The sequence below is a fragment of the Mustela putorius genome, unplaced genomic scaffold, assembly GCF_011764305.1.
Source record: "Mustela putorius furo isolate JIRA1106 unplaced genomic scaffold, ASM1176430v1.1 tig00003923_pilon_pilon_pilon, whole genome shotgun sequence".
NCBI lineage: Eukaryota > Metazoa > Chordata > Mammalia > Carnivora > Mustelidae > Mustela > Mustela putorius.
This window is the reverse complement of record NW_025422068.1, coordinates 9,989,084-10,000,000: the sequence shown is the minus strand read 5'-3', so window position 1 is coordinate 10,000,000 and position 10,917 is coordinate 9,989,084. Positions and strand designations below refer to the sequence as shown.

Here is a 10,917-nt window from a genome sequence, read left to right as displayed (position 1 = left end):
TTCGGCTTAGGTCAAGATCCCGGGGTCGTGGGACTGAGTCCCACATCAGGCTCCCTGCTCAGCGGGGAACCTGCTTCTCTCTCTCCTCCCCACTTGCGCTCTCTCTCACATCTCTCTCTCAAATAAACAAGATCTTAAAAAAAAAAAAAAAAAAAAGCCCAGCACATCAGAACACACACAGGACATCACCAAGTTCTATACTTCCTAAATTGCCAAACAAGTGGTCTATCCAGGGATCTCAATCTTGACTGTTGTGCAGGGGCCAGGCCTGGAACAGAAATGAGGGCTATTGTGGGAGGATGAGCTGGAGGGTACCAGGGCCCTATGAATATCCAGGGAGCAACCCTGCTAAGTATCACCCTCTGGTGAGAGGAATGCTGGTCAACAGTGTCCAATGCAGAGTTTTCAGAAGCTGGACGTCTGGATTTCTATGTAAAGCCTGCTCACTAGCTTAAAAAAAAAAAATTGCTTTTTTTTTTTTAATGTTAGTTTTTTAAAAGATTTTATTTATTTGTCAGATAGAGAGAGAGTATGCTGAGCAAGGGGAGCAGCAGGCAGAGGGAGAAGCAGGCTCTCCGAGGAGCAGGAAGCCTGATGCGGGTCTCGATCCCAGGACCCTGGGATCATGACCTGAGCCAAAAGCAGACACTTAACCATCCGAGCTGCCTAGGTGTCCCAAAATTTGCTTTAATGCTTTTACACTGTGCAGCATCTACAACGACCAGGAGCATCTTGGTGGCTCAGTTGATTGACCTGCTGCCTTCGGTTCGGATCATGATCCTGAAGTCCCGGTATCAAGTCCTGAGTTGGGCTCCCAGCTCCACAGGGAGTCTGCTTCTTCCTCTGACCTTCTCCCCTCTCATGTTCACTCTTTCTCTCTCGCAAATAAATTAATAAAGTCTTTAAAAGAAGAAAATTATAGAAGATGCAATGACCAGATATAAGCAGCTCACAGCTTGTTGTCACCTCTATATATAGAGGTACAGAGAGTGAGTACACAGGATGGGGAGTGGGCCATAGGGTTTTGTTGTTGTTGTTGTTGTTGGGTTCTCAATTATAGAGGAGTAAGGAGATTCTTGATAAATCTGAGTTTTAGTTTTGAGTAGCCCTTTGGTGTCTTGAAGGGTCTTACAATACAATATTCCCCTCTGTGGACAAGGAGGAAAACTTTAACACTTTCCTGTCAGGAATTTTCACTTAGCATCTCAGGGGCTAACGTGAGTTCAGCAACATAACTGGGAAAACATTACTGTGGTTCATTGTGAAACGAGCTGCACCGGCTGTGGAGGGCCACTTGGACACATGGAGAATAAAGTTTCCCATGGAAGAACAGAGAAAGGCGTAACACATACCCCCTGTCTGATGGGAAGGAAATATATATCTGAATAATTCTAAAATGGGAGAATGCCCTTGGGACGCCTGGGTGGCTCAGTCGTTAAGCATCTGCCTCCAGCTCAGGTCCTGATCCTCCTGGGATTGAGCCCTGCATCGGGCTCCCTTCTCGGCGGGAAGCCCGCTTCTCGCTCTCCCAATCCCCTTGCTTGTGTTCCCTCTCTCACTATATCTCTATCAAATAAATAAAATCTTAAAACAAAACAAAAACCAACGAAGATAACAAGGATAACGTGTGCAGCACCTCTGAGTACCCAGGTGACCACCTGGATCAAAGCCTGCACTGATGCATAGCAGGAAGCCAGTGCTGCTACCACCCAGGGTTATTCTGAAGGTTAAATGAATTAATGCAGGCACAGATCTAAGACTAATACCTGGCATCTAGTAAGTCAGCAAATATTTATTATTAATTATTCTGTGCTGGTGCTATTTTAGGCACTAGCATGGCATTTTTCAGTGAACAGCTCACATTATTTGCTTGCTACACAATCTCGGAGGCCTCTACTTCACCCTATGCCTTGACTTTCGGGACTTGCCGCCCATGGCTGGTTCTCAATCAAACACCCACAGGTATGTGCAAAGGCAGTGAACCAGTGGAAACTAGAATCCCGTGTGAACAGGCTGCCTCACTGCCTGCTAGTCCTACTTGCCACGGCCAGAATCTCAAAACAAGTCCGTGTGTAAACCTTTCTCCACTCACTACTCCATCTTCACCACCGAAATTCTCACAATTCACAATGCTGTGTCAGCGAGGACTTCTAGGCAGCAAAGACACCGGTGGGAGGGAATCAAGAAACCTCAAAGACACATTATGGTTCTTAGCACTACAGTCTTCCATCACCTCTGCCCCACAGCACTCTATGAAGACGGAACGGATTTTTTTATTTTTATTTTTTTAAAAAGACGTTATTTATTTGACACACACACAAACACACACACACACAGACTTCAAGAGACATAATACAAGGAGGAGAGGTGGGAGAGGGTGAACCAGGCTTCCCGCGGAGCAGGGAGTCTGATGCAGGGCTGGATCCCAGAAGACTGGGATCAGGACCTGAGCCCAAAGGCAGGCAGAAGATTAAGGACTGAGCCACCCAGGCTCCCCGGAATTTTAAATTTTAACATTTGAACATCACATGCGTGTCGTGGCTACTCTATTGGTGAGCACAGCTCTCAATAACTGGCTTTACAGGGCTTTCCAAATCACACTCTTAATATCATCATTTAGTATTTCCATTATTTCCATTCTTCTAACATGCTGAAACTCTATTCCGGGTAACAAGGGCTGAAAAGAACTAGAAGAGCTCACGGGTGAATCAAAACACTACTGCACAGCCTGAGAAACGCGGTGACGGGCGCGCCTCACCCAAAAGACTTGGCAGCTCCGCTCGCCTGGAACCACCGCCTCCTGACTTTCACCTCCGAGCTTGCACTCCTGGGTGGGCGGGGACAGCCCAGGCGCGAGCCGACCTGGCATCTGGAGATTCGCGGCAGACAGCGTAACTGCATTCAGTTCTTGAGGACTTTTAAACTCCTACCCTTACTTCAAGTCCCCCACTGGGAGTCAGGACATTGTCTGGGGCACCCAATTACAAGGGTCGGCTAGGGGAACCGCCCCAATCTCAGCCCGTGCAAACCCGCGCATTTACCCTGACTCGGCTTGCACGGCAGGACGAAAAGCGCACGAGTACGGACGCGTGCTAACAGGTTGGTTCTGAGCAACTCGTCTGACAGGCTGCGAAGGTTCGATGCCCTCGCCAGTCGGGCTCCCACAGCCAAACGGCCACCTGTCCCGCGGACGCGCGCGGGGCGTGCCCGGCCGCAGCCTACCTGCGCGCGCCGCGCCGTCCGTGCCGCTGTCCGCGCCGCCTAGCCCCGCGGCCGCGCGCAGCGCGCTCCCGCAACTCGCCGACAGGTTGCCGGTGGCCTTTCGCGCCAGGGTCAGGATGGGCGCCGACCAGCCCTCCGACCCGGTCCGCGGCTTCGCTGCGCTGCGCAGTTCGCCAGGGCTAGGCAGCTGGCTCCGGTCCACGATCTCGAACTCTTCTCCCGGCTCCGGTCCCGGCTCCCGCCCCGCCGGGCAGCCGTCTTCCCCGTCGGCCATGTTGGCCGCGTCACGTGGCCACGACGGGCGGAGGACTCGGCGCGGGCGGGCGTGCAGGCGGGCGCGCGGGTGGGCGGTGGGTTCGGCGTGGGCGGGAAGAGTTTTTTTTTTTTCCTGTTCGCGAAGTTCTCCCTTCCTCTTCACCACTCTATACCCTCCTTTCTTTAGCCTCCAAAAGGTTCAGGAAAATCATAACAACAAATCGTAACATAAGACACACCCATATTCCCACCAGTAGGGAAGACTCGTGTCCAGAAAATTACTCTTGGGCTTGCCCCCTTCCCCCCACCGGGATTGTCCGCAGCCTGGCTTGGAACACAGCCCCTTCGGCTTTAGTTTCGGCGTGACTCAATTTCCTCTTTTTGATTTAATTTCATGATGTGCTTTTTTTACTTCGCCTCTTTCCGGCAGCACGCTTCGGAGCAAGCCCTAGAAGGGCGGCTGAGGGAACTGGGACAGGCGAGGCAGAAATTAGGATTTAAAAAAATATATATTTTAATTAGTTTATTTTTTATTTAAAGATTTTATTTACTTATTTGACAGAGATCACAAGTAGGCAGAGAAGCAGTTGGGGGGGGGACTCCCCGCTGAGCAGAGAGCCAGACATGGGGCTGGATCCCAGATCAAAACAAACAAACAAACAAACCAAAAAACAAACAAACAAAACCCTACAGACACGACAGGTTGGCAGGACTGGGAATCAGAAGGTCCGGATTCTATGAATTAGTTAAATGGGGATAATAAGGGAACCTACTTCATGATGAAGTTAGATTTTGCAGGAAGGAGCGCATGGCAGACGTTACCGCCATGGGTCGTTTGGCACGGTCCACTTTGCAGGCAAGCACTGCCCGTCTGTTTCCTCACTTGGAAAAGAACGGAATCTAACTGGAAGCTTACATTTCATTTGCCTTCGACACTTCCGTTGCAAAGTGCCACGCAGGGTCCTCATCGAACTAGGAGAACTGTTGTTTGGCTCCCAGAGTCATTGAACTAGGAGAACTGTTGTTTGGCTCCCAGAGCGTTTAAATCTTTTTTTTTTTTTTTCTTTAAGATTTTATTTATTTATTTGACAGACAGAGGTCACAAGTAGGCAGAGAGGCAGGCAGAGAGAGAGGAGGAAGCAGGCTTTCCTCTAAGCAGAGAGCCGGATGCGGGGCTCGATTTCAGGACCCCAGAATCAGGACCTGAGCCAAAGGCAAAGGCTTTAACCCACTGAGCCAACCAGGTGCCCCCATAGCGTTCAAATCTTTAAAAAAAAAAAATTGTTGCAGACATTTCGAAATCGGAAGATTTGGTATGAAAATCTGGATTTTGGCCCTCTTGAAAGAGTGGAAGCTTTGGCAACTCAGAGTCTATTCTGTGGTGTCAACAAATTGGTGAAGTGGGCAATGGCGGTCCCTTTAGAAGCTCCCTGGTTCTCCAGGCATTTTGGTCCAGCTGTCTCCACTCCATTCCCTGTTTATGAACCGTGTGGTCCTTGAAGGCCAGCTGTTTTCTATGGGGAGAGTGGGGTGCAGAGGTAGTAGGGGAGCTGTGGGATGGTGTTTGAGCTGTCACCGTGATGGAGGGGTTTGCTGCCAGTCTCTACTGAAATGCAGTGAGCAGGGGAGTTAGATGCCCTGAAATTACCAAGCAACGGACCCAGATCTTTCATGACTTTTCAGTGCCAGTGGACATTCTTGTAGGTGAAGAGCTCATTTATAATGGCCAGAGCCTGGATCATATTCCACTTTGCATAGAAATATAAACTCCTTTTAGAAAAATAGTTTAAAAAAAAAGATTTTATTAATTTATTTGAGAGAGAGAGAACACAAACGGGGAAGGGGCAGAGGGAGAGGGAAAAGTAGCTCCCTGTTGAGCAGGGAGCCTGAGGTGGGGCTCTATCTATCCTAAGACCCCAGGATTATGACCTGAGCCAAATGCAGACGCTGACCCGACTGAGCCACCCAGGTGCCCCAGAAAAATGGTTTTAACATTATATCAGACTAGGTTTTGCTGCAGTAACAAAGAACCTCCCAAATCTCAGTGGTTTAATTTATCGGAAGTTTGCTTCTCATCGTCCTCCTCTTGGGGACCCAGGCCATCGCAAGTTCTATCATTTGGAGCAGAATTTTGCATCACCACTAAGTGCCACAACCCTGATGTGACGATGTTCATTTATATACATTTCTTTCTTTTTTAATATTGTATTTATTTATTTGTCAGAGAGAGAGAGAGAGAGAGAGAGAGAGAGAGAACACAAGCGGTGGGTGCAGTTGCAGCGGGCAGAGGAGGAAGCAGGCTCCCTGCTGAGCAGAAAGCCTGATGTGGGATTCGATCCCAGGACCTGGGGATCATGACCTGAGCCAAAGGCAGATGCTTAACCGAATGAGCCATCTAGGCCTCCCCACTTACATACTTTTCACTGGCCAGAGTAAGTACCTGCTCCTTTAACTTCGAGAGAGTTCAAAAGTTCAATCCTACCAGTGTCTGGAAAGGAGAGCAGGGAATACTGGTGAGCACAATGACTACCGTAAATGTACTCTGAACCTCCCAGAATGCAGTGACAATGGTTTGTTCAGAACCGAAGAGCTATTATCCATTTCAGAAGATCACATCACCTACAATATTGTTGCTTTTGGTATTAAGACAATACCTGTGCTGTTTGTCACAGTCATGGGGATTTTAGGTACAAGTGTCTGGCTACCTTATTTCTTTTAGTGTTAGTGGTGACTTATTTACATATTGAAATGCATTTTAGAGACTTATTTCTCCTTTATATGATAGTTAATTTTTTGAACTTTTGGGTGTTTGATAGGTTTATTATCTATGAACAGCTTTCACAGTAGACAGTGTGGCATTATAAAATATGTATTTTCTAAACGGTGTGATGGGCCTAATTGGGTAGGTGACTGAGTTTGCATGTAACTATGTCAAGTCTAGCAACAGACATGGCAGTTCTGAATTCTTTCTAATTTTACTGTATATGAGGTCAACTTTGGAGAAAACTTGGTAAGAAAGATCTGTGATTTGGAGCACTCTTGTGTATACTTATTTTCTGTACAAATAGTAGAATTTAAAAGACACCTTACCGTGTTTGTCATTTTCTATAACTTTTCATGTGCTTGAAATATGCCATAATAAGTAGGAAGTCCCACCCCCAAATATGTAGTCCAATCCTCCCTCCCTGTATTCTCCCCTCCTCCCCTACATCCTCCCTGTCCTCTCCAATCTTCTTCGGACCCACTTTTCTTTTTCCTTTTAAAGATTTCATTTATTCATTTGACAGAGAGAGAGAGAGAGAGAGAGAGAGCATGAGCGGGGGAGTGGCAGGCAGAGGGAGAAGCAGGCTCCCCAGTGAGCAGGGAGCTCAGTGTGGGGCTCCATCTCAAAACCCTGGGATCATGACCTGAGCCGAAGGCAGATGCTTAACCGACTGAACCACCCAGGCACCCCCAGACCCGTTTTTCTTTTATTTTCTTCTCTTTTTTTAATGTTATTTTTTTAAAAAGATTTTATTTATTTATTTGACAGAAAGAGATCACAAGTAGGCAGAGAGGCAAGCGGGGGTGGGAGGTGGGGAAGCAGGCTTCCTGCTGAGCAGAGAGCCCAATGCTGGACTTGATCCCAGGACCCTGAGACCATGACCTGAGCTGAAGGCAGAGGCTTTACCCACTGAGCCACCCAGGTGCCCCTGGACCTTTTCTATGCCTTGAGTTTCACCTGCTTGCTGCTTCCTCCTGAGTGTGATTCTACCCTCTGCCCATTGCCTGCACATTCTCCTTTCTAATCATCCAAAGGTTTCTCACTACATTTCTCAGACTCGGTCTCTGACTTCTGGCCCTGCCCTTTGCCCGATCGCTGCCCCTGCCTGTGTGGCCTCTCGCCTCATTTTGTAGACACTCTCCAGGACAGCTTGTGTCTTGGGACTTTTCCTTCCTCCCTTCTGTTCTAGACACTTTAGCTTGAGAACTTCCAAAGACCCAGCACTGATCCTTTCATCTTCCTGCTTGCAGCTCTCTCCTTGCTTCCCGTTACAGGAGACTTTGTCTCATCTGCACGTCATACTTGCTGATGGCTCATTCTCTCCTTGATGTGCACTTTAAATTGAGTTAGGCAGCATCCCAGATGGGTTTGGTGATTTGCCTGATCCCAGAACAGTATCCAGAGAGGTGGAATCTCAAGGTTTCGTTGGTTTTATATGTTGGCCCAACAGCTGAGAGTCCCTGTATCTCCCATGCACACGTTTCACACTTTGGCATTTCAGAATCTTTAGTATCTGGACATAGTTGGTACTCTGTTTCCAGGAATGGCCAGTTAAAGCCAAATCACTCGGGATACTAGGGTGGCTCAGTCGGTTAAACATCTGCCTTGGGCTCAGGTCATGATCTCAGGGTCCTGGGATCGAGCCCCGCATTGGACTCCCTGCTTAGCGGGAACCTGTTTCTCCCTCTCTCTCTGCCCGCCACTCCCCCTGCTTGTGCTCTCTCTCTCCTTCTCTGACAAATAAATACATAAACTCTTAAAAAAAAAAAAAAAGCCAGATCACTCTTCTGAATGATGAGACATGAAGAACACAACATTCTGTAAGGTTGCACCTCCTAAACTTTTTTTTTTTTTTTTTGCATACTGACCCGCCTAGAACATGATAATGATTACTGTATTACACAGCTTTCTGAATGGACAGAAGTAACACTTGGGGAACTTGGCTTCCTCAGACTTTATTAGGTCACCCCAGGGCCAAGAGCATCAGTATCTCTGCACAGCTAATAGTCCAGTAGCCTCACTAGTCAAGAAACTCTGCTCTGGTTTAAGGGAAGTTGAACCCCCCCCTGCTTTCCAGGCAGGAATATCCTGAAGGCTTTTAAATTTCTGCCAGACTGAAACAACTAAGTAACAAATATCAATGTTTGGCTCCACCTTGTGGTCCAAAGTGGACTTGCGTTTCTAACCGTCCAGGATTTGACAATTTCCTTCCCTCCATCCATCCTCCCATCCATCCGTATCCCTTCATTCTCTCACCCATATAGCCATCACAGCCTACAAGGTCCTGTGTGATCTGACCCCTGCCAATCTTTCTTACCCTATGTCATATCATCATCTGTAGATTTCTTTCTTTCTTTAAAGATTTTAAAAATTTATTTGACAGAGAGAGAGCACACAAGCAGGGGGAGTGGCCGGCAGAGGCAGAGGGAGAAGCAGACGGGAGCCAGATATGGGACTTGATCCCTAGATGCGGGGATCATGACTAGAGCCGGAGGCAGCCACCTAACCGACTGAGCTACCCAGGCAAATCTGTAGATTTGTTAAGTCCCACATGATTTCTTTCTGTTTCTTAAACACACCACATGTATTCTTTCCATATATTTCCCCCTCTTTGCTTGGAATGATTTTCTCCTAGTCTTAGACCAATCAACCCCCCCCCCAGATATTTATTTATTTATTTGACAGACAGTGGGAGGGAGAGGGAGAACAAGCAGAGGGGAGCAGCAGGCAGAGGCAGAGGGAGAAACAGGCTTCCCCCCCACCCCGCCCCTGAGCAGGGAGCTAGACACTGGACCCTATCCCAAGACCTGGGGATCATGACCTGAGCTGAAAGCAGATGCTTAACCTACTAAGCCACCCAGGCGCCCTCTGATGGACATTTTTTTTTTTTTTTATCAACATCTTTCACATTCAAGTTCAATTCAAATTTCCAAAGACACGGTCCCTAACTGCTCTAAAATATGCACCCCTCCCAGCCTCCCTTCCTTGGTCACTTCACCCGGTTTAATTTCCTCCATGGTTCTTACCAGTTCCTGACATTTTCCAGTTCCAGTTTTGTTTAGTATGGTTGCCTCCCCATTCCTGGAATGGAGCTCAGAGGGAAACTTGTCCCTGTGGGTCACTGTTGTATTCTCAGGGCTCAGATCTGCACCCGCGTGTCAGTGACTTTAAACAACAGAGGTTTACTAAGTTTATTTTGTGATCACACCGCACAGCTACCTTCATTGCCAGAGTCCCCCCCCCCCTTTCTCCCCACTTAAGAGACTGAGCCAGCAGAGCCCCCATCCTGTGGAACTTCTTTATCATCCCAGCAGAGGGAAGGGACAAGGGGAATAATGATTGCTGCTCCTACAGGCTTCCTCTTGGAAGTCACCCAGACTCTTCTGCTCACATTTTGTTGACCAGAGTGGACATGTGGCCATGCCTCACTGCACGGGGGTGGGACATGCAGCCCTACCATGTGCCTAGGAGAAGAATCAGAACTGCTTTAAGCTCTAATAATCCAACAGCTGGGTTATCGTGAAGTTGGGGTGTTATTTGCCATTTCTTTTGAAAATTGATCACAACGGCCTGGTTCTTCATATATATATATATATTTTTAAAAATTTTTTAAAGGTTTTATTTATTTATTTGACACAGAGAGAGAGAGATCACAAGTAGGTCAAGAGGCAAGCAGAGAGAGAGATGGAGGAAGCAGGCCCACCGCGGAGCAGAGAGCCCGATGTGGGGCTCGATCCCAGGACCCTGGGATCATGACCTGAGCCGAAGGCAGAGGCCTAACCCACTGAGCCACCCAGGCGCTCCCCGGTTCTTCATATATTAAAGAGGCCTGGGTCCTGGTTGTTTGGCTAACATGTCATTCAGTCCTCAAAGCCTTTGGTGTCCTGATTGGGGTAAGAGCCCACGGGCAGGTTGGCTGTGAGGCCAGGAGTCCAGAGATTCATTTATTTGTCAGAGAGAGAGAGGGCACAAGCAAGGGGAGAAGTAGACTCCTTGCCAAGCAAGGAGCCCAACACGACACTGGATCCCAGGACCCCAGGGTCATAACCTGAGCTGAAGGCAGACACTTAACCAACTGAGCCACCCAGGCACCCACTTTTATGTCCTTTTTAAGAGTGTTGAAGTCTCTCCACAGTGGCCGTGTACAAACGGGTTAATCTATAAATAATTTTTATATTTGCATATATGTTTGCCATTGTGTCTGGTATCTTATTTAAATTAATTTCGTGTTGGTTCATACTAGTGTGCACCAATGTCATTAATTTGGTTGTTTTCACAGGAAATACATCATGTGTATTTAGATTTCTTAAATTTACAGTTGAAAAAGTAGATCCGCATCCCCGAGTTGTTTCAAACATCTGGAAAAATTTTCAAGTAAATACACCCATAAATTGCATACTTAGGATTCCGTTTATAATGACATCCTGGAAAAGGCAAAGCTCTGGGGACAGAGAATAGATCGTTTGCTGACAGGGGTGAGGGGTGGTGGGAAGATTTGGCTAAAAAGGAGAGGTAGGAGGCACAGTTGTGGAGCTAGAGAACTATTTATTTTTTTTTAAAGATTTTATTTATTTATTTGACAGAGAGAGATCATAAGTAAGCAGAAAGGCAGGCAGAGATGGAGGAGGAAGCAGGTCCCCTGCGGAGCGAAGATCCCGATGTGGGGATTAAGGCAG

General features: G+C 47.6%; 1 protein-coding gene across 4 annotated transcripts in view; it reads right to left on the bottom strand.

Annotated features, from left to right (window-relative positions):
• Window positions 1-3,532, bottom strand: part of RUFY1 (RUN and FYVE domain containing 1) — a 67,521-nt gene extending 63,989 nt beyond the window's left edge. For 3 of the 4 annotated variants that reach the window (XM_004759016.3, XM_045069289.1, XM_004759015.3), the window contains exon 1: window positions 3,223-3,531. In XM_004759016.3, the coding sequence (XP_004759073.1) occupies window positions 3,223-3,496 (274 nt within the window). In that variant the 5' untranslated portion in view covers window positions 3,497-3,531. Of the gene's footprint in view, window positions 1-3,222 lie in introns of all 4 variants that reach the window. The other variant, XM_045069290.1, reaches the window with a different exon arrangement.
• Window positions 3,533-10,917: the final 7,385 nt, after the last annotated feature.